At 43.2% G+C, this 26,983-nt stretch overlaps 1 protein-coding gene across 4 annotated transcripts; it reads right to left on the bottom strand.

The window, feature by feature from the left end:
• On the bottom strand, positions 1-26,983 carry SH3TC1 (SH3 domain and tetratricopeptide repeats 1). Of its 4 annotated transcripts, none has more exons than XM_072126141.1 (18): positions 26,929-26,983; positions 20,641-20,937; positions 18,206-18,292; positions 16,752-16,873; positions 14,794-14,899; positions 14,095-14,238; positions 12,925-13,117; positions 11,639-11,709; positions 10,678-10,876; positions 10,036-10,172; positions 9,481-9,516; positions 7,641-9,326; positions 6,904-7,084; positions 5,565-5,715; positions 4,695-4,817; positions 2,966-3,116; positions 987-1,183; positions 1-581 (listed from the first exon to the last, which is right to left on the bottom strand). In XM_072126141.1, exons 2-18 carry the CDS (start codon positions 20,894-20,896, stop codon positions 333-335), a joined length of 4,089 nt encoding a protein of 1,362 aa, XP_071982242.1. In that variant the 5' UTR covers positions 20,897-20,937; positions 26,929-26,983; the 3' UTR covers positions 1-332. The 4 variants fall into 4 exon arrangements, 3 of the variants coding, with proteins under 3 accessions (XP_071982242.1, XP_071982240.1, XP_071982243.1); XM_072126139.1 differs by having other exon boundaries at positions 26,848-26,964; XR_011849909.1 differs by lacking the exons at positions 1-581; positions 987-1,183 and having other exon boundaries at positions 2,977-3,116; positions 4,695-4,813; positions 26,848-26,964.

Here is a 26,983-nt window from a genome sequence, read left to right as displayed (position 1 = left end):
ATGACTCCTCACATGACACAGTTTAGTAGCTATGACTCCTCACATGACACAGTTCAGTAGCAATGATTTCTCACATGACACAGTTCAGTAGCTATGACTCCTCACATGACACAGTTCAGTAGCAATGATTTCTCACATGACACAGTTCAGTAGCTATGACTCTTCACATGACACAGTTCAGTAGCTATGACTCTTCACATGACACAGTTCAGTAGCAATGATTTCTCACGTGACACAGTTCAGTAGCTATGACTCCTCACATGACACAGTTCAGTAGCTATGACTCTTCACATGACACAGTTCAGTAGCTATGACTCCTCACATGACACAGTTCAGTAGCTATGGCTCCGCACTTGACTTTGGTACTGCTGTCCAGGAGACAGGTTTATCCTACGTACATTCAATTCTGTGGCAAATGTGCGTGCTTTCTGATAAAAGTAAAGTGACTTTTCTCTGTCAATTAGAAAATTGTGGTATATGACTGCAAGTCGGGTGTAGATCTTCAGCTGGGACTTCTTGTTGCCTAAATCCATAGCAGCGGCCAGGGCGAGGTGATAGTATCCAGCGGCATCGTACGGATCCTACAAAACACAGGAATGGTACCACACGTTATAGTGTTTTTTAGAAATTACTTTAAAGGTGTTTTCCGTCCACATCAAGATCTCCCCTATCCACTTGGTGATTGGTGAGGATCCCAGTGGTTGGACCCCAATGGATCACTAGAAGGTCCACTGTACCCTCAAATTAATTTCTCTATGGTGGTGATGGTTATACCCGAAAGTGGTACTTGGCTACTTCCATCAGTGCCATAGACAGTGAATGGAGCAGCCGAGTGCATGATTGACCTGACCCTACAATGATTTGGGATACAATGGATACAATGATACAATGATAGGGGAAATGTGCATGATTGACGATTAAGCCCCCGATCCGCAGAATGGGGGACGAGGTATTTAGGGATCATTTCTACCTTTCCGTCCTCTCACCTTCAGGTCATAGAATATGATGTCCCCTAGGACCAGGTAGACTTTCATGTAGTAGATGGACTCCTCTTCCAGCTCCAGGGGAGACGAGCAGAGAGACAGCGCCTTCAGGTAGAAATGCTCTGCCAGCTCGGACTGATTGAGGTGGCGGTAAATCCCGGCTAATCTGTGATAGGAGACGCGCTCGTTCAGCTGATTCTCTGCAATGACAGAAGCTTCTAATTATCATCAGAGCCGCACTAATAACATTAATGAGGAATCCTCGGGGGAGATGAACACACGGGGGAGATGATACATTAGTCATTCCCTCTGCTCCTCTTATATCACATATGAGGGGGATTAACTAATTCAATTACACAAGAACAATACAAACTGTGCTATAGCCGAAGACTGGTCAACCCTATAGCACCCCTCTATCATGTTAAAGGAACCTACCATGAGGAATCTACTATCAGAAGTAGATGTGATGGTAGATTCCTCCTGCTGCCTCTGCCCTAATCTGTCATTTAATAATCCTGGGACCTAACTAGTTAAAAACTTTACTTTAGTAATATGTAAATTAGCTGCAGAGGCTACAGGGGCGTGTACTAGACTTAGCTCCCAGAGCCCGGCCAGGCTGGTACACGCCCCAGTAGCCTCTGCAGGTAATTTACATATTACTAAAATAAAGTTTTTGACTAGTTAGGTTCCAGGATTATTAAATTAGAGATTAGAGCAGAGGTAGGAAGGATGCCACCACATCTACTTCTGATAGTAATTACCAATGGAGATATCCACTGCAATTATATCCAATCCCTATACTATCCAAACGACTAATACCAATAATAATATACAGGACCACAATGTAATGCTCAAATCATAATATCCAATATAATAAATACTTTCAATCTTTATTTGTACACGACATGCCAATCAAAAAACAGCACATAAAATCCACCGAAACAAACAAACTAAAGTGGTGGTCAGTTTCATACATATATACGCCAGAATGGGCATAGAAGAAAGTACAAAAAGGGAAAAATGCAAAAGAGTCCAAACAATATCTTTTACCCCCAAGGGCGTTACATAAAGTGCGTACTAACAATAGAGGGTTTCCCAGACCACCACCACAGCACCCCGACGTACGTTTCGCCGTTGCTTCCTCAAGGGGGTGTCGGAGGTACAACTCTGTCAATGATTTGGCCAATCAGTGCCCTACATTGCCAAAGTGGGTCCTTTGACCCCCCCCCCCCTAGCACTTCCAGCAGCGCAGAGGTCCTCATGGCCATCACTACGGAAGTAGTATCACACGGGGTTTTCCAGAATTCTGGACCTTTAATTAAAGGGACCCATTGGGGCAGATTTAATTACCGGTCCTGTCGCGATCCCGTGGTGCGTTGTCCGATGTGGATTCGGGTCTGCCGCGATTCACTAAGGTTGTGCGCCCAATATCCTTCCTGTGTCGCTGCTGCGCCGAGGTCCACCGGAGTTCACCTGCTTCTTCCCGGTGCATGTAAGTGCTGATCTTGTGACACAAATCCTTTTTTAAATTCCGCGGTTTGTCCGAATCCGTCGAGTTGTCCGACGGCCACGCCCCCCGATTTCTGTCGCGTGCAAGCCAGCGGCGATGCGCCACAATCCGACCGTGTGCGCCAAAATCCAGGGGCAATTTGCAGCAAAATGGCAATATTCGGGAAACCTGATGAAAGTGCAGCGTTTGGACCCTTAGTAAATGTCTGCACCATTATGTTTAAATTAACCAACAGTGCCCAAAAGATCCCATTGACTTTAATCCCCCATCCACAGTTTTTTTTATGTCTACTGCTTTACCCTTCACTGACAGCAGACAGAGATCTTAAAAACACAATAAAAGTAACACACAAAATATTTTAGAAAGTAGCAGAATATCAGAATCCCATATTCCTCCCTATATTGTCCCCAGTGCAGCCGATGGTCCAACGCCTGCTATCCCCTCCCTATGTTATCTATATTAGAGCTATTACCGAAATTGACACTGAGGGCCAGCGCCATCTTGGCGTGCTCCAGCGCCTCCTCGTAGTGTTTCGTGCTGATCAGGAGCTCTGTGAGTTTATTACACAGTCGCAGCTCGGCCGCCATATTCTCCGTCTTCACAGCTAGTGGCAGAGCGCAGTCCTGTAGGGGGATAGACATGTCCTGTGTCACATAAGGCTTTGCCCTAATTTACTTATTAGTGATTTGCCAGACATTTATTATTAAAATGTATTCAATATTTTAATTTTAGTCTTTTAACTAGTTTAAGAGAATAATAGCTGATTAATTCTGCCCATTTTGTAGAAAATGGGCACCAATGCACAAATCTCATTTATTAATACAGAAAAGTTTACAAAGAGCGTTGTCTCCCCCTGCTGGCCAGAGACTTTCATTACTAGCACAAGTACACATCTAAGATAATAAGGAATCTGTCCATGATTAGCAATAAATCTTCTCCACATACAGGCCTACTGCTAAAAATAACATTTTTCTAAAAAATTTAAATTATTTTCTGTTTCCCCTTCCACTAAGACACACCCACTTCTAAAATAATTTGTAGTCGAAATACTGCACAGTTTAGGTAGAAGTCCCTCATGTGCTCACAGATCCTCTTTAGGACTCCCACCAGGGAAAGTGAGGAACCAGGTATTCTGTATCATGCGCAAATGGGAAAACTTGTTGTAAATTTAAAGGGGTTGTCCACTTTTAGAAAATAATTAATATTGTTTGACCAGGAACGTAAGAAGCCTTGCACCTGTGTGACATCACATGACCTGGGATATAATGAGCCGTGCACCTGTGACATCACATGACCCGGGATATAACGAGCCGTGCACCTGTGTGACATCACATGACCCGGGATATAACGAGCCGTGCACTTGTGTGACATCACATGACCAGGGATATAATGAGCTGTGCACCTGTGTGATATCACATGACCAGGGATATAGCGACTTGTGCACCTGTGTGACATCACATGATCAGGGATATAACAAGCCATGCACCTGTGTGACATCACATGACCAGGGATATAACGAGCCATGCACCTGTGTGACATCACATGACCCGGGATATAACGAGCCGTGCACCTGTGTGACATCATATGATTAGGGATATAATGACTCGTGCACCTGTGTGACATCACATGACCAGGAATATAAGGAGCAGTGCACCTGTGTGACATCACATGAACAGGGATATAACGAGCCGTGCACCTGTGTGACATCACATGTCCAGGGATATAATGAGCCGTGCACCAGTGTGACATCACATGACCAGGGATATATAACAAGCTGTGCACCTGTGTGACATCACATAACCAGGGATATATAACAAGCTGTGCACCTGTGTGACATCACATAACCAGGGATATATAACAAGCTGTGCACCTGTGTGACATGATATGACGAGAGACCAGTTTATAGCCACAGGAAGTAAACAATGAAGCTTCCTATAGAATGACGGTAAGCGAGATCTACACAACCATGAGGAATTAATACAGAAAGTATATTGGACAATTATATACATTTTCATAACACAAACAATATCAATTATTTGCTGAAGGTGGACAACCCCTTTAATTCTAGATGTGCAGGAATAGCAGAGGAATGTAGTTGTAGTAAGATCCAGTATGAGATGCTGTAGGATTGATAGATTATAGGGACATCAGGAAAGTCTTCTTACAGACTGGCAGTAGTGTAGAAAATATTATATACTCACCCTATAGAAGGTTATCGCCTTGTTTCTGTCGCTGGTTCCATTGAAGAATATATCTCCGCTTGCTTCATACAGCCTCATGCCTAGTTGTGGCTCCCCCGTGCACAGAGCTACGTTCTGAGCTACCTGGGAAGGAGATTACTCTTCATCCATATGTAACAACATATATACAGTCAATAACAATATAGAAACCACTTTTAGCAATCAGATCTTGCGAGCAATAAAGAGAAGGAAACATATTACCCTGCTGGTTTTCACCCTCTAAGCCCTATAGAGGATTGGGGTCATCAAGATGCTAACTCTTGGAGTTGCCCCATTGTAAGTAGTATCTGAGTCAGGTGGGTTAAGGGATGCCGGTGAGACAGCACTAGACAAAGAGTGGTCAGCGGCAAGCCAAGGTCAGGGCAGTAGAAGTAGTAGAAGATCAGGGCAAAGGTCAGGTCAGGATGATGGTCTAACACTAGTCAGGACCTGAACGTCAAAGCTTGGGTTCATACCAGACTTTGCTGATTTGAGTCTCTTAGACACGTCATTAGAGGTCCAGGTTCGGATCAGGCTCAAAATAGTCCCAGTTGTTACAGGCACTTGTTACGGGGGTTCGCCCAAGACTGGGTTCAGTACCGACACAAGGGCCCAAATTGGATTTTTAAGTGGGTCCGCTCACCCCTAGTCAGCACTACTTGTCTCATAAGTTCAGCAGAGCTCACATAATGCGGCAGCAGAGTCCTCAGCCCACGCAGGACCTTAATGCTCAGGCACCCCCCCATAGTGGAAGGTGTCTTGCCCGTAAAATTTTTACTCCCTGGATCTTGAGGGAACACAAAATACACTAAAGGGAAGAAATATCTTTCAGGCGGTGTCAGATACAGATACCTGAATATACAGATCCACCAGCTCGTTCTGACCCAGGATGTAATAGATCTTCCCAGCCATTAGCCAGGCGTGGGCTTCCCTCTCCTTAGACTGAAGGTCGATGAAAATACCCAGACTCCGTTTGGTATATTCCAGCGCCGATCTGCAGGCCCTAGAAAGATGCCAGGAGACAATAGACAAACTGTATGTAGGGGGAAGACTGGCATCACTGGGGGGTTAAGGTGGCATCACTGTTAATATTAATGCACCTTAAAGGGGTTGACCACTTATAGGAAACTTCAAAAGGGTAAGTATAAGGGTGATTGCATCACACTTATTATTATTATATAACCCTGACAAAGTTTCCCGTTCACCGCCAGGAGCAGGATTAGAGTTTTCCTGTGATGTCCCATGTAATGCCCACTTCTGGGGAATGGAGGAGGCCGTTCATGATAACCACTCCCATAACAGTAGTTGGAGCGACGTGCCAAGGACATGGCCTCCGACATCTGCTGACGGCCAACAGGACATGGGACATCACAGGATATGACTTGTGACTCCTAGGGGACTCTCTGTCTTTTAACTCATCAGCGAGATATTATTGGCCGCAGATGGACGGTCATGTGATTTCTATTGTGCCATAAGCAATTGCCCTGCTAGGGCCTTAATCTTATATGGTGGTGGGGGCCCCTGGGCGCAAACTGGTGGGGGCCCTGACAATAATGTTTTTGGAGGTATATAGCCTTCCAGCCTCGTGTAGTATATAGCCTGCCAGTCCCCTGTAGTATATAGCCTGCCAGACCCCTGTGGTATACAGCCCCCAGCCCCTTGTAGACTTAAGCCGCCAGTCCCCTGCAGAAAATGGCAACATCGGCGATCTCCCCCAGCGAAGGCAGCTGTGTCTCAATGACACGGCTGTCATCCTAGACCCCTATGTGCGTTGCGGGCGGCCACGGGCCACTGAGCATTGCACACAGAGATGGTCAGCGACTTAGACTGTTGGAAACTGGTGGGGGCCCCTTAAAAAGTGAAAGTGGTGGGGGCCCCGGGGCTTGAGCCCCTTGAGCCCCTCCTTTAATCCGGCCCTGTTCGTGAATACTATCATAAGATCCTGGCAGGGAGATTAGTCATGGACAGTTAGAGATCACATGACCCTCCATCTGCAGCCATGACAGGAGGTTTCACTTTATATATCAAGAAAGCATAGCAGAACTATTAAAACTTTTTTAGCGTTGATATCTGTGACAATGCTTGCGGGTATTGGGGCTGTTGGAAGCTATAGATCACTGTCACCGATTAATGTCACATGAGTAATAAATCACAATCAAATCCATGGATATCACCTTTACTGGCCACTTACCTCTCCGTGCCCAGAGATAAGTAGAGCTGGCTGAGTGTCTCCAGCACTTGACCCTCCAGTACTTTGTCAGACATCTTCTTGGCTAAGGAGAGCTGGTATTCGTTATATATAATGCACTGAGCCTCATTCACCATTAGGGTCTTGTAGAAGTCACATAGGAGCTGGACGGAGCGCAGCTGACCTGACCCAAAAAAGATAGGAGATAAATCTTAAAAAAAAAAAGCAAAGGAATATAAACAGTGATTTTCTATGTCCTTGTCCTTCATCATTATACACTGTGCCAAGAACGTCTTGTTCACATGGCGGCCGTGCCTGGAGTTTCATTGGCGCAAACCACACTTGTTTCATCATTTCCCATCACTCACACAGTGGGAAGGGAATAGTGCTCATGCACAGTGTAACTGCCTGTGAAGCTGCAGCATGGAGGGGCTCTGTTATCACCCCTCCCCAGAGCTCTGCTGGCTCATTAGCATAATTTTTAAATATTAGAAGGAAGGAGGCCATAGATACCAAATATAAGAAGAATACCACAGTCACAGTGCCTGGATCTATGAGTAAGTGTCCCTTAATTTTGATGGTAGATTTCCTTTAAGGACTACGTGGCCACTAATGTAGGTAAGAAGCCACAGTTTCTTCATCTTTTCTTACCTAAGATCTCATAGAGGAAGTGTCCTATACACCTGTTTTAGTGGTAAGCAGTGAGAAGGAATAACGTATTGGTATGTATGATAACTTACCTTCCAAATGATTTGCTTCCATTGCAACAAGGAGCCCCCATTCATAATAAGATCTTCCCATTTCCACATTCCCACCTGTGGTGTAGTGGCTTCCAAGCATTAGTAAGACATATACAAAATTGGCTCCATTTTCCACAATTGGAAGTCCAGAATACAGGGTTACAGACTTAACCAAGAATACTTCTGCCAAAATCTTAACATTTAAGTGCAAAAATAACATGCCAAAGTTAGCCAGGGCGGCCGCATGGTTCTGCAGATTGTCCATCTCTCTTGAGATCTGCAAAGCCAAGCAGTAATGTCTAGCAGCGTCCTGAATTTTACCTCCTCCTCTTAGAGCAATCCCAATAAGGTTGTGTATGATCCCAAGCTGAGGCTGGGTACAGTCAGAAAGTGTCACCACACGGTTTAATATATCAAGAGCAACATTGTTCTCTCCATCAAGCATGTAGAGCCAAGCGAGTGCCACCAGTAGATCCACCCTGTACTTCATATCCATGGGGAAGGTGTCCATAGCCTTCATGAGATATGACCGAGCCTCACGGTACAGCTTATGGCTTGAGCACATGTCCGATAGACCGAGATATATGAAATAACAGAGCTCCTGGTCTTGGTCAGTAACCGCTGACTTAAGGGCACATCTTAAATGATACGCAACTTGAGATGGAAACATCTGCATTGGTCGTCTTCCTATGCGAGGCTTAGAAATATTTTCTACAATGAAACGTATCCTCCTTAAAGAGTCCATGATGCTACAAGAAGTCTGAGATGCTATTTTAATGCAGCTCAAGGTCAAGTGGGGCAAACACTTTTTAGTATAAATATCGGCCAACTGGAAATAGAATCCTGATGGACAACTCCCACTGGAGTCCATTGTGTTCTCCAAGACTTGGAGCCTCTCGATGAACGGCAAAGCTTCGTTGTGTTGTCTCAAGTCAATGAAGTTCTTGGCCAGAAGTTGACAGACTTTGATCTCACTCTCCTGGTCTTGGCTCAGTATTGCCTTTTTCATGGCATACTTCAGAATCGTGGCTTCCATGTCCGTGCTACTTATATAGTTTTGTAGTCCGAGGAGTAAGGATGAAGACTTATCCATTAGGTGGCAACTTTTGTCCCTCGATTTTTGTTTCAGGTAAATAGCATTCAGGTTCACATGGATGGCGGCAAACAGAAAAATATCAGAGAAATCTCCATTAATAACTCCCATGGCTTCTTCAAAGTAAACGCGAGCTTGGGAGAGCTTGTTTTTCTTGGTACAGAGCCTTCCCAGGAGGAAGCATATTCTTGCCTGGGCCCATTTCATACAAGATTTCTTAGCTGCTCCTCTTGCTATACTTAGGTACCGAACCAACTCTTCTTCGTCATCGTATCCACGAAATGAGGATTGTAAGAAGGTATAGGAGACATCATAAAGCCTTCTAAAGCTTGGGAGATACTGTTCACTATTGAGAAACGAGAGTAAAGGGTGTAATAAGTCATGATCCTCCTCTGCTACACAAATACAGAAGGTCGGGTCCTCATATTCATCAAGAGGGGTCTGGATTTGGGAAGGATCTGAGCACACAACGGGTAAGTCATTGGTGGTTTCCAAACAAGCTGGACAAGCGGCAGAGGCAGACTTGCTCATAAATGTCTCCAGCTTTTCTTTTAAGTTGTCTGTGTCCTCCGTTATTGGTTCATGAACATTTTCTAAAACAGAAAGTCCAAAATTAGTATTATAAGAATATGAAGATACAAGTAACAACTTCTTTCCATGTTGGCCCTTGTGTTGAGCAGGACAGGGCAGGTTCCTCATACATATAGACAAAACAAGGTTATAAAAATATACAGGACTGGAACTTACCTTTATTTTGGAAAATTTCTGGTTCTCCAAATTGATCTGTTAAAAGATAATAACAAGACTTAGACTTATCACATGTGATATAATAATCTTTGATTCTTTACAATTCCAATATTCAGATTTTTATTGAAATTTACTGCAAAGTTATGGAACTTTTTGCAGAAAGAGAAGAGGGAATATTTTTCAATTCAAATAAAGTTTATTGGAGATGTGATACACTTGGTGTTTCTATATATAAGAGGAGATATCACTTCAGAATCAGACTACAAAAAGGGTTTGTTTGTAGTCTGTAACTATGGTGACGCATAGCAATGCAGAGCTGCATACACAAAATAGTTTCATTTGCTTTAACTGTTTAAATTGCTTTTTCTCTGGAAGCGTTAAAATTTTTTTCGACACAATGCCTTAAGGTAGCCAGGTAAGTCACAGGCATTGCTAGTCTCTGAAAAGTTTTGGTATTGCTGACCCATAACCTGCTTTGGTAAAAAAATCCAAAACTAAGGGGCAATTGTAATAGCCAACCTTCCCACCGAGATCTCCACTAGTGCCGATGCTCACCAAGTTTGTACAAGTGGCAAACATCAGATTGTGGTAACTTTTCCAGTAAAGTCTTTGCTGCCTCAAAATCCAAATTTTCTTCTCTGCTCCTTTTGCTCAGTTCTCTATCATCAGGATGAAAGTGTGCACTCTTCTGTCTAGATCAGAGAAAATAAAGTCAGGAATATAACTGAAACTATTAGTATTAGTTATGACAGTTACCATTTATGGAAAAAGTCACCAGTAGTCTGTCTAATGCCAACCACGAAGAACAGGATCGGCACAGAGGTTCCCATCGGCATGCAAAATGGTGACCGAAGCTTTCTGTTTTGGCTCTGAACCCATAGCAACCATAAGGGGGTCATTTAACCATGGTTCATACTTCGTTTGGGAGGTAGTTTAGGTACTTTAGTGTGTGTTGGCATTGCCCATAGAATGGCTTTGTCCACGTAAGTGTGTAGTTTGTTATTTTATACCAGTACCACAAGGCATGCAAACACGGAGAGAACATACTAACTCTTTGCAGATGTTGACCTGGGTGGGACTTGAACCCAGGACCCCAGCACTGCTAGGCAGAAGTGCTACCCACTCAGCCACCATGCTGCCCCATAAAATTAAGTACATACGGCTCTTTTATGAACACATTTTTGCCAAATTTCTTACCCTTTCTGTTGCATATGAGGTTTCATATTGCAGGTTTTTACAAATCCGACGCTTCCAGTCGTTACATTTTTCCCAACAAACCAATCCATGCATTCAATGTAAGTGGTGATGATCTCTATCATGTCTCCATTCTGATAGCTGATTTCATCCGGGACATCACTTTCATGATTTACTGCAGCTTCAACCCAACCTGTAGATACTAACATTCATACAGGACTAATTATATAACTTGTCCATGGTCAATATGAGAACAATATACAGCATCTGGTTTGTTTGGGTTCTTTGCCATTGTTATGAAGTTCTAAGGCTGATCCTAGCAATGTTGACCTCTCTCCACCTGGTAAGTGGCAGAGTTCAGCCAAAGCCCCCACCTAAGTTGGCTTTCAGGGCCGGTGATGGGGAAAGTTATGGAGGCTTAAATGTCCTGATGTTTTGGTCAAGACAGAATTGCTTGTCTCTGGCATCTAGTTCTTGGATATTAGACTCGTAACTAGAGATGAGTAGATTTCCTGTTCATGTTCGGCATCGGCCATGCAACCCAGACATATTGCCTGATTGGAGGCCGAACAGCCAATTTGTCAAATTAATGGTCCTAGCAACTAGCCATGACTATGATTGGCCAGGGGTCTCCAATGCGGCAATAGGTCCGGGTTGCACAGGAGAATCCGATCCTTGAACTCGAATGGGAACATCGGGTCCGCTTATCTCTACTAGTAACCCTAGAAGACTGGATCAATGTAGAATAGATCTACTAATAGACCAAATATAATGGCCTGGTACAATGCCCCCAATGTCTCAGAGGGACAACTTTATGCACCCATAATTGCATTATAATTCCATCTTCATCTCATTATTACTATCATCAATAATAGGTCTTATAGATGTCATTAGAAATAGAGTCTAGTGACAAGTGATTTTTACAAGTATTTCTCCTTCTTCAAAATATGATGTTCCCACTTACCGATCTGATTCCCCCTTCCGAGATCACCTATGCCACTCATATCAGAACCTAGATTAGATTTCAGGAACCACCTGGAAAATAATTTAAGAATATGAGCTACAGTTTTATATCATGTAAAAAAAACATGTAGACATAAAAAAGATCTTGTATGGCTATTGTAGCGTGGCGGACCAGAAACACAGAGATGGACACAAACTTTAGAGCCCTAAAACTGAACCGACCAAGTGGTCCCTGCCTACTTACTCGTATCCACCCTAAGCAGTGGCCAGTAACTGGGTGACAGCCCCTACTTAACTCTAAGATAAGGAAAAGACAAACAAATGAATACGAAAAGTCACCAGAGCAGGAGCAGAAACCTAGAGGACAACATAGTACCAAATAGATAGACAAAAGGGAGTACCAGAAAGACAAGCTAAGGGGTCAGCAGAAACCAGATACAAGTAGGCAGAATAAATCCAATAACAAGCGCTGAGGATATTATCCCAGGACCTTTTATGTGATGCCAGTATCTTGGTTCAAACGTTGATAGGATAAGGATTCTGTCCATCACAGTAGGATAACCATTAGTGAAATAGTGAAGACAGAACTACGTTTATTGTCTCCTCCACCTTGTTGATCAAAGAATATGCCGACACAGACATTACATCTATCTTTATAGGAGTGTTCCCATTTCAGCAAATTAATGTTATTGTTTGTATTATAAAAAGTTTTACAACTTTCCAATATATTTTCTGTATCAATTCCTCAGGGTTTTCTAGATCTCTGCTTGCTGTCATTCTAGAGAAAGCTTCTATGGTTACTTCCAGTGGACAGAAATCTGACCATGGTCACACAGGTGCACGGCTCGTTATATCACACAGCTCTGATTACTCTGTGATATAACGAGCCGTGCACCTGTGTGACCATGGTCAGATTTCTGTCCACTGGAAGTAAACATAGAAGCTTTTTATAGAATGACAGCAAGCAGAGATCTAGAAAACAGTGAGGAATTCATACATAAAGTATATTGGAAAGTTGTATAACTTTTTTATAATACAAACAATAAAATTAATTTGCTGAAATGGGAACACCCCTTTAAGCAAGGTTTTTTAGCAGCCCTAGTTTTTGAGCTGGACCTGTCACCCCACTCTCTGACATTCAGCTACCAAACCCTAGTAGATCACCCAGGATATTTAGCCGGGATTAATTTAATTAAATTAATTTAAATTAATTTAATTTGGGATTAAACTATATGTTTGAGAATTACATTAAAATTAGTGAGTAAGATGAAAATAGCAGCTACCTACTGATGGAACGGACACAGCGGCTCAGTGATGGTCCTACGGCTCAATGCTCTATCACCACCGGTGGAGGGATCCGTCTCCGACCAGGAAGTACTTGGAGCCTCAGCAGCAGAACTGGACTGTATAATCTGCACAGTCCCATCAACAACCACAGCCTGCTGTATAGACTGGTCAGAGCAGAGGACAAAGTACATCCCTACGAATAGAAAAGCATTTTATGCAGGGTCACATTTAGGTTCAGATAGAGGGCAGCAGTAAGCACTGGAATAGTACAATACTGAACATTTTGAATGACCTCAAGATGTGTTGACCCCATCCCTTTAATGATGTTGAAATGACATAGGGAGTCCCTGATACACACATGTCTATTTAGTGGTGTCACAAATATACCCGTATTTTCCGGGCTATTAGGCGCACTGGACTATAAGGCGCATTAGTAGTCAACGCCTTATATATGGAATAATTCCATATATAAGGCGCAGGGTCCGGGGGCGTGGCGGAGGTTCAGGGGCGTGGCAGGAAAACGGAGCGGAGACCGACCCGGCAAGAGGTGAGCGGTCTCCGGGGAAGGGGGTCCGTTCAGGTGGAGGAGGGCAGCGGACCCTACTTACATAGGTCCCCACTACCGGAGACAGCAGATCTCCAGCGGGAACTGCAGACCACGCGGCAGAAGTTGGTTCGCGCTATGGCGTCTGTTGTTCGTGCCGCGTGGTCTGTAGTTCCCGCTGGAGATCTGCTGTCTCCGGTAGCGGGGACCTATGTAAGTAGGGTCCGCTGCCCTCCTCCATACATAGGGCGCACCGGACTATAAGGCGCATTTTGGATTTCTAAGACATCCTAGGTTTTTATGTGCGCCTTATAGTCCGGAAAATACGGTAGTCAGGATTACTCAGACCTTAAAACATCTGCTATTGTCTTTAAGAGCTTTCAGGGGTATAGATAACGATGACACTTCCTACAAGAGAACATCCCCTAATATCTCTTCACTGCTCACCAAGCACAGCGCCAGGCAGTGCATTGTGGCTATTCTAGCACATGAAGTCCCTTCTACTATCACTGACCTGATATTGATCTATACTTTTGTTCCCTGAAAACCCCTTTCGTAACCCCAATATAATCTACTCTCTGTCTAGACCCCCTACTTTCAAAATACATTATAAATGTCTTACCAACCTTCCTCCATTAAAAGACTTTTGTAAATGAGACTCAGTGACCCTTCATTTAGTAGGACTTGAATCCCAGCATCTTCTTCCTCTGGGGAGGTGAGCCAGAAAGATTGGTCTAAAAATATGTTCTCCATGCAGTGATTCAGGAATCCTATGTGTAAGGACAAAAGAACAAGGAGCTGAGTTACTATAGTAGTAAAAATTTATCATTTCCAATGTTCATGTGCACTGCTGGGGCCCAGGGTTCAGATCCAAGCAGAGAAACCCTTCCGTGGAGTGTGTTTGTCTTCTTTACATTCTTTGAGACTCCTTCGGGCTCTCCAGTTTCCCAAATACACTGATAACTCCTGTTGGACTGCCCCACCTGAGAATCAGAGGATCCTCCGGTGGGCCCCAGCTCTATCCCAATACTAGACCACAGATGTCATTCAGAAGATAACCCAATGTCAATTCCTGGGATTTCATAATGTTAGATAAAGGGTAGGCCACCAAAAATGTTTTTATCTGGATGGCCCAACACAATTGACTTCCCCTAAGGTCAACACAAGTGTGTATGAGAAATATATGGTCCTATATTGTTATATAGGTGTTGCATTATTCTTTTGTACTTAACACATGTGTAATATGGCCTGGAATATAAATCGAAAAAAAAATAACATAGTACAAATACAATACACTATAAAAATCCCTCAAACTTTTCATTTACCAAGCGAATAGTAGGTAGAAAATTTCCATATCTCTTCAAAAGTTCTGAAAGTCACAGTTATTAGGTCCTTATCACTCTCGATAGACAGCAGCCGAGCTGATAGCTCCTAAAAACAGAAAAATCATTTCAATTTTCACTATTTAGTAAACCATTTATCTAAGTAAACCAAGCTATTTATTCAAAAGGTTTTCAAGTAAATTAATAATACAAAAAAAGTGCCTAAATGTGACATCATCAGATGTCACCGCCTATAGCTGAGAAGTAGATATTTAAAAATTTAATTCATTTTGCAAAGTTCTGTGCAGCGCAGTGGTTTTTAGACTGTCAGGGTTTGGTGAGATTACCAATGTTCTCCCTGTGGCCTCAGGTGGGCCTCATTCAGTAGTAATGCAACAGGTAAGTTTTTAGTAAGTGGGTTCTCCCTACTGCGTCTCATATCAATGCTGACATCAGGTATGTAGAGACAATATTTTTAGGTGTCAGGTCCTGCTTTGGTCCCCTGTTAACTGTGTCCTTCATGCTGTCCCCCATCTTGCTGCAGTTGGTGCTGCCTGAGGCAAGAGGCTCAACTTGCCTCATGGCTGGTGCTACCCTGAACAGTACCAGAGTTTCCATGACTTTTCTCTCCCCAATCATTACAAGTAAGTCTTGAAGAAAAAGTTTTAAGTCAAATAACAACTTCAAAACTTTAATAAAGAAACAATGAGGCAGAGCAACTAGTGAAAATATGCCAGAATTCTGTATAATTCAGACCAACTGGCTTACATTTGGAATTATTTTTGGTGTTTCGTCTGGCAGAGGATATGGATAAGGGGGTAGAGCTTGATGAAAAATGATGATGACTTAAAGGAAATCTACTATTGGTAAACGACTTTCTGAAGTTGTTCCAGATGCAATTTTCCCCTCTCTGCAGAAGTTGCATCTCATTTTTGCCTAATTCTGGGATGCAAGTGCTGCTGAAATAGTCATTAATAAAACATTATGCAAATTAGTTCCAGAGGCTACTGGGGGTGTGCTAGCCTTCTAGCACTTTCTAGCACTTTCATACCCGCCTCTACACTTGTAATTTATATCTTGCCGGGCATCTCCGCAGTAGCTCCTGCCTCTCTACCAGAGATGTGCCATCTCTTCATGAGCACTGCAGTTGCTTACAACCGTCTGTCTGTGATGCGTGCTGCTGGAAGACTGTGTGAGTTACTGCGCATGCGCAGTGCTCGTGAGAGGCAGGTGCATTTCTGGCAGAGGGGCAGGAGCTCTATTGCTGCCGGAGATGCGCTACAAGGTAAAAATTATCCGGGGCTACTTCACGCCCCCCAGTAGCCAGTTCATACCCACTTCTATTCTTGTAATTTTTACCTTGTAGTGCCTCTTCGGCAGCAATACAGCTACTGCACAATCGCAGTAGCTCCTGCCCCTCTGCCAGAGATGCACCTGCCTTTCATGAGTACTGTGCATGCGCAGTAGCTCACATAGTCTGCCGGCAGTGCGCATTGCAGACAGACGGTTGTGAGCACCTGCGCATGCGCAGTGCTCATGAACAGATGGCGGATCTCTGGCAGAGAGGCAGGAGCTACTGCACTTGTGCAGTAGTTCTATTGATGCCGGAGAAGCCCTATAAGACATAAATTACAAGTGTAGAGGCGGGTATGAAATTGCAACTGGGGGGCGTGAACAAGCCTTCGGCCACAGAGTGCTATGGGGCTACTACACACCCCCAGTAGCCTCTGAAACTAATTTGCACAATGTTTTATTAAAGATTATATTTCGGCAGCAGCTGCATCCCAGAATTGGGCAAAAACGGAATGAAGCTGCTGCAGGGAAGGGAAATCTGCATCGGAAACTACTTCAGGAAGTAGTAGTAGTTACTGTTGCAGTATTTGCCCCAAGCACGGTTTGGACATCTGCATTTGTGTCTAGTTCTTCAAGATGGTCGAGTCGGAAGATGTGTCAGAACTCACACAGAAGACAGCAGCCACTTCCTTGTTGTCGTTCTCCAGTAGACGGAGCCGGTTCCTGAGTTCTGCTTGAAGCTGAGGATCAGGGATTCCTCCTCGGACCATAACAAGATGGATGTTGAGATCTACGAGACAACAGAATTCAACTGGGTTATTCTTAAAATGTAACGTAAGTAAGTAGGGATTGAAAATGTTCCTCAACGCATGGGATGGGAACATTGATGCTACCATGGGTGGTAGATAATGATTCGGGAGGGAGTAATTAGTATTGGCTTCTCATCTCTTGACCAAGGGGGCGTTTAGTTAAAAGTAGAATATTCCTTTAAGTTTGGGGTCTAAATGAAGCTGTGTGGTCCCACTCTTCTATTCTGTCCAGTAAAAGCTGCGGTTCACAGGAGTCCACTAAAAAATATTATCCCGAAGAGCAATAGTAGCTCAAAAGTTTGAACTGGAAACTGCAGCCTAAAGGCCACAATGATAAAAGCACCAAGTGTGACCACCATAATATAAGACAATTTTTTAAAATATTTTTTTTTGCATCCCTTCCCTGTTAATATTAGGTAACGCCATTATATACCATGAAAACACTACATTTGTCAGCAAGTTCCATTGTTTACCAGACTCACTGTCTTTTGTGTCATATCAGAACCTGTGAAATACATTCATATCCTGCCCGGCTTCCTTCCCTTGGAGGTAAATCACAAAAAAACTCTTCCCTTTCTCTACAAATTAGTAGCTCTAATCTCAGGGGATGTAGCGTTGCAGATTTGTTATCACAGGCTGAGCTGAGCGTGAATTCGCATTAGCTCCCCGTAGGGCTATAGGGAGAGGCCCAAAGGCTAATTGTATTAAATGGTGCATGATATAGTAGTTGGAGGCCCTGTTATCTACAGGACATGTAGTCACTGTCAGACTGGCCCACCAGAGAAGCATAAGATCCGGAGGGCCCATGCTCTAACCTAATACTGGACACCAGAGATAGAGGAGAAGACAACCTAATTTGGAGGCAAGTGGGGCCTGTTTCTTAAAGGATGATGAAGAAGAATGGGCTCTCAGACAAATTTTATCAAGGAACCCCAGTCCAATAACAAAATACCTCTTTACCGTGAGCTTTATGATGATGTCTAGAGTTGGTGGCTTCTTCCACCTGGCCCACCTAAAGCTACGCCCCTGCTTCTTCAGTATAGGCACTCAACTATCTTCTAGCTCTAGAACATTAGTTGTTCTTGATTTACTATTCACTAGAGGTCTAGAGTAGTCTCACTACTATTTCCTGGCTGATCAGTAGTTCAGGCTGATGATCTCTTTCCCCCCATGCTTTACACTACAGCACAATTTTGTTGGAATGGCTGCTCGAGGATAGGTTCTTTAGGAGGTCCCTTCACAGGGAGATGATATCCACTACCTTACATCAAGTATATAACTATAAATTTAAGATTTGTGAAGAAAGACGTTACCTGATACAAAGGCTTCCGTATGATCCAGATTTTTTTCTGAACGAAGGCAGTCATTAATCTGAATGAATTCCGGAACGGAAGAGGCAGCTGGGAAGAAGATGGTACCTTGGTAAGATGCTGTACAATTTACATAACTGCTGGGATTAGTAGTAAGGTCAAGAAGTAAGAGTTCTCCTTATGGAGACTTTGCCAATTAAGGACACCTTGCAGGTGTGTAGTGACTTACAGCCATTGATGCTCTACTAGAAATTTGTGGTAAATATCCAAATTCTTTCTCCACGATGGGCTAAGTAAAACATTGCCTCTTACCTACGTAGTAATACAGTAGTAGCTAAGAGGCAACGATTTCCTTATCCCATCCTGAAAATCGTATTACCATATTTCCCAGGATCAGTAGTATATGTCTTATACACATACAGTAGGACTAGAAAATTTGGCACAAAATATTTGTTAAAGGTTTCTCAAAACATTTAGAATTTGTTAAAGGGAAGCAGTCACCAGATTTTACCCCATTAAACTAGCAGCCCCTTCAGGTAGGGGATGAAATGTCCTTTCTAGAATTCTAGAATTTTATTTGAAATCCATTAACCTATAAAGAATTTCCTCCAAAGTCATGTAAAAATGAGCAAAAAAGGGTCATATTTGATGAGTTGAGTCAGAGATGAGTCTAGTTTAGAGGCTTTAGAGGGAGTTTCACTTCCAATGTCCCTATGTTCTGTTCTATAGTGCCTATAAACATGCTGTTGGTGTCATTTTAAAGATAAAAATCTCAACGTTCAGTTAAGTATTTTCCTATAAGCTACCAAACCAAAGATATAGAAAGAACCACGTTTCTATATACTATAAAAGAAATATATGCGCATGTGAAGCGACTCTCAACCTGGCTCTAAACTTGACTCATCTTAGGCAAAATATGACTCTTTCTGCTAATTTTCACATGACTTTGCAGGAGATTTTTTTTTATAAGTAAATGGATGAGGTTTCACCTAAAACAGGAAATTCTAGAAAAGAAATTTCATACCCTACTCGAAGGGGATGGTAATTGAATGAGGTAAATCTGGTGACAGGTTCCCTTTAAATATGAATCTTTTGGGATTCATCTTGTGAAAATTGCTCAGGAAAATTTGGAGCCCTGGGACAGTGTTTCAGGACACTGGATTAGGAAGGTCAGGACCTGGTGATACTGGTTAAGGACTTTGTAATGTATACATAATGCTTTGGGGAAAATATGCAAATAAGGCAGCTCCCTTGACATCAAGCATGACTTTCGGGAAGCCTAATGACATGATGCAGGATTACAAGGAAACCAGTATATCTATTCCAGAAGGAACAGACTCCCAACTATAGACAATATTGTTTCAATGAGGGGTGGAGAATCCTTGCAGAGAATTTGGCAATCAGGGCTGCCATGCAGAAAGCTTCCTCTGCTTCTCAGATTGATCGTTTTATGAACCGAGACAAGAAAGACTTCCAGGTCAGGTTCACTCCAATTCAATATTTTCTACACTTCCGAAATGGGACAACTGTAATGTGTGCAGAATTGTGAATGCAGCTCTGAAGTATAATACAAGTTGTAATTTAGGATCATTAATAGGTAAAAGATTATATGGATTTACCACTTTTCATGCAGAAATATTCCATGTGCTTAAAGGTGAACTTACGGTATACAGGCAGTCCCCGGGTTACGTAAAAGATAGGTTCCATAGGTTTGTTCTTAAGTTGAATTTGTATGTAAGTCGAAACTGTATATTTTATAATTGTAGATCCAGACAAAAAATTTTTTTTCCCCAGTGACAATTGGAGTTTCAACATTTTTTGCTGTAATGGGACCAAGGATTATCAATAAAACTTCATTACAGACACCTTACAGCTGATCATTGCAGCCTGGGACTATAGTAACATCCAGAGAGCTTCACCAGAGGTCACAGGGGGCAGAGGGGTCTGTCTTTAACTAGGGGTCGTCTGTAAGTCGGGTGTCCTTAAGTAGGGGGCCACCTGAATTATGCTTTGTATATACCATCATCTAAAAATAAAGCTTACACTGCTATCAGGAGGAGGTAAAGCCTTGCCAGTCATACTGAACCTAAGCAGATGTCCCATAGTCTGGCAGCCATGCAGAATACTCTGTTACTATTGGACAAAAGCCAATATAATCTTCCATATCTGCACAGCCCATACACATACAATGCCTCAGCAACCTTATCAGGGGCAGGTTGGATCCATTGTTTATTTTAAAAATATAGTTGCCAAAAATTACAATCCCACAATTTACCCCAAACTATAGACGGAAAACTTCTAATATATGAACTATTAAAAAAAGACCAATTTCACACATCCAAGCGAACCCAAATTTTCGGCTTTGCTTCCATTCACCTTGATGGCGAAATTTTAACACATCTTATAATTATTATTAGATACAAAGCCCACTTTCTTACCATTGGGTCCGAGAGATGATATAACTTTTTTCATGGAAGCCACAATGGATCTTGAGCCATGGACGGCCGCGGTAAGTCCAGACATTGAGCTTTCTCCATTGGCGCGTTCTTCTACATGTCCCGCACTGTCTCCTGATGGTGGTTGGTTTTCAGGCTCCGCCATGGGTTCTGTGTCCTCTAGATCATCTTCTTCAATAGGATGAAGTATGTGAACCTTGGTATAGGAAGGGATAGCTCCTACATCCTCAGGATCCATGGTCTTGTCTGGTCTTATGGTATGTGCATTGTAATACTGTCCTGTAAAATGTACATCGTCCTAGATCAGTCGTATGACCTACTGCTGAACAATGTAGAAGATCATTATCAAGCTATACAACCGTATGGAGATATGTAGAAGTGTATGATCTTATAGATACATGACGTGATCTATGGACAGAAATCAATAACCTTCCTCGTACCCAGTCACAGCTATGCACCGGTCACTGATGGAAGACCCTGATGAAGTCAATGACCCTTAGTAAAAGGAATTGTTTTAAAAAAGTTACCTATTTGTGTTCCACAATCAACTCCAACACTTATATCAGGTCAAACAATTACATAGATAAGGTCACCCTCCTCCGAGAAAGTGCCAAACCATTGTTCGAGAACAACTAATACCATCATGAAGTCCTACTGTACACATTACCGGTACTCCGCCTTCTCTACTGGAATATTAGGATTGATAACAGTATGGTCTCTATTTAAATGTATAAAGAAATATCTATAAAACAAATGTTTCTTGTACTGTATGTGGAGATGTTATTTACTTACTCTACTCTGTGCAGAGATGTTAACAACTACATACATGGTGTATATGGTAATGCTTCTCCAACCAATGCCTACATAGGACATGCTCCTAGCACTGTTTTCAACTGGGGGGCCATGTGCTGTGGTTAGCTATATACTTGGCGGTATGTGCTGGGGCTACCAATATACTTGGGGGCATGTGCTGTGGCTACCTATCTACTTGGGGGCATGTGCTGTGGCTACCTATCTACTTGGCGGTATGTGCTGTGGCTACCGATATACTTGGGGGCATGTGCTGTGGCTACCTATCTACTTGGGGGCATGTGCTGTGGCTACCTATCTACTTGGCGGTATGTGCTGGGGCTACCGATATACTTGGGGGCATGTGCTGTGGCTACCTATCTACTGGGGGTATGTGCTGGGGCTACCGATCTACTTGGGGGCATGTGCTGTGGCTAACTATCTACTGGGGGTATGTGCTGGGGCTACCTATCTACTGGGAGGCATGTGCTGGGGCTACCTATCTACTGGGGGTATGTGCTGGGGCTACCTATCTACTGGGAGGCATGTGCTGGGGCTACCTATCTACTGGGGGTATGTGCTGGGGCTACCTATCTACTGGGAGGCATGTGCTGGGGCTACCTATCTACTGGGGGTATGTGCTGGGGCTACCAATATACTTGGGGGCATGTGCTGTGGCTACCTATCTACTTGGGGGCATGTGCTGTGGCTACCTATCTACTGGGGGTATGTGCTGGGGCTACCTATCTACTGGGAGGCATGTGCTGGGGCTACCTATCTACTGGGGGTATGTGCTGGGGCTACCTATCTACTGGGAGGCATGTGCTGTGGCTACCTATCTACTGGGAGTATGTGCTGGGGCTACCTATCTACTGGGAGGCATGTGCTGGGGCTACCTATCTACTGGGGGTATGTGCTGGGGCTACCTATCTACTGGGAGGCATGTGCTGGGGCTACCTATCTACTGGGGGTATGTGCTGGGGCTACCTATCTACTGGGAGGCATGTGCTGCGGCTACCTATCTACTGGGGGTATGTGCTGGGGCTACCTATCTACTGGGGGTATGTGCTGGGGCTACCTATCTACTGGGAGGCATGTGCTGGGGCTACCTATCTACTGGGGGTATGTGCTGGGGCTACCTATCTACTGGGAGGCATGTGCTGTGGCTACCTATCTACTGGGGGTATGTGCTGGGGCTACCTATCTACTGGGAGGCATGTGCTGGGGCTACCTATCTACTGGGGGTATGTGCTGGGGCTACCTATCTACTGGGAGGCATGTGCTGTGGCTACCTATCTACTGGGGGTATGTGCTGGGGCTACCTATCCACTGGGAGGCATGTGCTGTGGCTACCTATCTACTGGGGGTATGTGCTGGGGCTACCTATCTACTGGGAGGCATGTGCTGGGGCTACCTATCTACTGGGGGTATGTGCTGGGGCTACCTATCTACTGGGAGGCATGTGCTGTGGCTACCTATCTACTGGGGGTATGTGCTGGGGCTACCTATCTACTGGGAGGCATGTGCTGTGGCTACCTATCTACTGAGGGTATGTGCATATTCTAGGGCTCTTACGGAATAACATTTTAAAATATGCGGCATTCATGGCTCTCATACAAAAGGGTTCCTGACCCCTGCTCTATATCATAGTCACCAGTACTGTCTATAAAGGATTGTTACTAGTACTCAATATATATGATCATTACTGGTACTGTCTATAAAATATTGTAACTAGTACTCTATATATATGATAGTTACTGTTACTGTCTATAAAGGATTGTTACTAGTACTCTATATATGATAGTTACTGGTACTGTCTATAAAGGATTGTTACTAGTACTCTATATATGATAGTTACTGGTACTGTCTATAAAGGATTGTTACTAGTACTTTATATATATGATAGTTACTGGTACTGTCTATAAAGGATTGTTACTAGTACTCTCTATATATATGATAGTTACTAGAACTGTCTGTAAAGGATTGTTACTATTACTGTCCATACAGAATAGTTACTAGTTCTCTCTATATAGAATAGTTATGAGTTCTGTCTCTATATGATTGTTACTAGTACTGTCCATATAGAATACAGGCAGTCCCCAGGTTACATACAGGCAGGTTCTTTTATTTTGTTCTTAAGTTGAATTTGTTTGTATGTTAGAAATGTATATTTTGTAAGTGTAACTCCAGAGTGTCCCTTTAATAATTGGATTTTCAAAATTATGAGTTCACATGGAAACAAGGATTAACAATAAAGCTTCATTGCAGACATCTTTGATAACTGTTATATTGACCCTTGCAGCCTGGGGTTAAAGTTCAGAGATCTTTACCAGAGGTCACAGTAGGCAGAGCGGTCTGTGTGTAACAAGGGGTCGTCTGTAAGTTAGGGACTGTCTGTGTTGTATCTATAGGATTATTCCTACTACTGTCTCTATATGATTGTTACTAGTACTGTTTATATAGAATACTAGTTTTACTCACCAGCTTGGTCTTCATTGCAATGATCTAATTTATACCTATCCTATTAGTACTATCTGTATCGGAATATTACTAGTACTGTCTTAATAGAAATGTTACTAATACTACCTATATTGTTCTCTATAAAGTCATTTTTACTAGTATTGTCTCCACCTAACTATTACTAGCAGTGGGGTAACTAGAAGCTGATGGGCCCCAGTGCAAAGACTGTGCCAGGCCCCCGACTATAATGTATGGTTTATAGTAATAATCTTCTCATATGGGAAAGTGACACCATAAGGGCCCCCTAAACCTCTTGGGCCCGGATGCAACCGCAACCTCTGCACCCCCTAAAGTTATGCTCCTGATTACTGGTACTGTTGAAAATAGAAATGTAACAACTATCTCTATAGTAGTGTAACAAGTGATGTCTATAGAAATAATGCTGATATTAAAGTTAGACTATGTTTAATTTAGCACACATAGGGGCAGATTTACTTACCCGGTCCATTCGCGATCCAGCGGCGCGTTCTCTGCGTTGGATTCGGGTCTTCCGGCGATTCACTAAGGTAGTTCCTCCAACGTACACCAGGTGGCGCTGCTGCGCTTAAGTTCCCCGAGGCCCGCCGGAATGCCCTGAAATTCACCGGCCTATTTCTGTGAAGGTAAGAGCGAGTCCCGCAACAATTTTTTTTTTTAAATGCGGCGGTTTTTCCGAATCCGTCGGGTTTTCGCTCGGCCACACCCCCGATTTCCGTCGCGTGTATGCCGGCGCCAAAATCCCGGGGCAATACAGTTAAAATGAGCGCAAATCGGAAATATTCGGGTAACACGTCGGGAAAACGCGAATCGGGCCCTTAGTAAATGACCCCCATAGTAGTGCTGGTTACACATAGCAGCAATGAGTTTGTCAGGTGTTAGTTGTAGTAGCACTGAGTCAGATGTAGCAGAGTTGAGTTTTTACACTGTAGTTGATGTGAGTTTGTCCTGTAATTACAGATTTCTGTGTGGTGGCTTTATATAAATGCAGACATATGGGACAATCGTATGAATGTTCTCCCTTTTCCAGGCTCCAGCTTGTGTCCCAGATCATGTCCGCAGTTTATTTTCTGAGCACATTCTGGCACTGAGTACAAAGTAAAGCAAATAGCAGGAGCGGACACATTGCCACATATTAATCTCTCACATGGCGGCTCGCTGAAGTTTTCTCCCTGGGGTTACTTTTTAACTTTTGTGTTTGCTTTTCAGTAACAGCCTAAAGCATAACCAATAATGCTGATTTATACAAGTCTGACAATGAAAAGTGATGGAAATTAGTTATTAGTTATTGGAGGCAAATGATTGTCTAGAATTAAGATAATGGGACCTATATCTCCCAAATCTGCCATCTAAACCCCAGGGGCATAAATTTAGGGGGTGCAGAGGTTGTGGTTGCACCCGGGCCCAAGAGGATTAGGGGGCCCTTATGGTGTCACTTTCCCATATGAGAAGACTATTACTATAACCATACATTATAGTCGGGGGCCTGGCACAGACTTTGCACTGGAGCCCACCAGCTTCTAGTTACACCATTACTGCGGTCACCAGGTACATATAGTATACATATACAGGGATGACATTGATAGTATTGATAATTGTAAACGGGGAAGTGAATCTACACTCTCCTATGGTTTGAAGATGGTGCAGAGCTGAATTTGTCATCGGATAACATCTAACAAAACCTTCTGGACCAATAAGTCTTTAGCATTAGATCGGTGGGGATCCGACACCTAGAACCTCCACCAATCACCTTCTCAGGGGTCCAAAAACCTCACGGTGGTCCCATTATAAATGTGACCCCCCACTGATTTTACATGCTAATCAATGTGATTCTGAAGACTAGGACCCCCAATGAACATGAAAACTGGGGTCCCATCACCCTGAATGAATAGTGTCAGATCGAGCACGCACCCCCCAGTTCCATTCATTGAGCCCACACTTCGTCATGGCAAATAATGTTTGTAAGTTCTGTGTGAATTTCTGAATAAAGCTCTTTCAATACAAAAAAATTATTATCAGAAGTGTATGAGAGCAGAACTATTCTAGTTTCCCATGGCAACCAAACAGAGCTCAGCTCTCATTTTACCACAACTGTTTATAAAATTAAAACTGAGCTCTGATTGGTTGTCATGGGAAACTAGAACATTTACCTCAGACACTTCTGATAAATCTCCCTCAGGGACCGAACCCTGTTTTTTAATCAATTAGACTCCCACCTTTAACCATAATTTACCTTAGACTTTGAATAGAGGATAATATTTAAATTTGTGACAACCCCTTTAAGGCTGAAGCGCTTTCACCCAACACTGCCTAGGCTGGTCCGAAAATCACTATACCCCTGTTTGACACCTAGATTGGTCCATCTGGAGGTTGCAAAATAAAACTCAAATTTTTTGGCACCCAGAGTCACAGCAGCCCCGGGGTAGTCATGTTAACCCATTCCATTCCATTAGTTTTGGTACTGCCATATGACCAGGTTTATTATGATGGGGGAGTTTAAGCCAAACCTGCTGCATAGCCGCAGCTTTATCCTGATCTTATCACTCGTACCTGGTGGTTTTCCATAAAACAGAACACAGAACAGAACGAAAACTTGTGCAATATTCTAATTCTTGTACAAAAGAGAAAAACAAAACAATGACACAATCAGCTCTGCTACATCTGTATCCATAGGAGGTTTTTTTTATAAATGGAGAAGATATTCTGACACGTCACATAGTGAGATGTCAGTATATCTGGATGCTGAGACCCTCTCGCTGTGTATGACCCCTACTAATCGGAGGGGGATCTGCTCCAATTAAAGCAAAAGAACAATATACCATTGTTATATGGGGCACATAGTGTAACGTTCAGAGGCTGCAGATCATAATGACATTATGATTAAAGAGAACGCAGTCGACTTACCTGTAAAATCAACTCAGTCTGTTCCATGGGACAAACTCAGCTCTACTACATCTGTATGGAAATGTCTGGAGATTTTCTTACCTCTGCTGTTCTGTGCTGGTCCTCAGAGTGAGAGCGGCTGAGTGCAGGACTGCAG

Source organism: Engystomops pustulosus, chromosome 1, assembly GCF_040894005.1.
Source record: "Engystomops pustulosus chromosome 1, aEngPut4.maternal, whole genome shotgun sequence".
In the NCBI taxonomy this organism is placed as follows: domain Eukaryota; kingdom Metazoa; phylum Chordata; class Amphibia; order Anura; family Leptodactylidae; genus Engystomops; species Engystomops pustulosus.
This window is presented reverse-complemented; position numbering and strand designations above follow the sequence as displayed.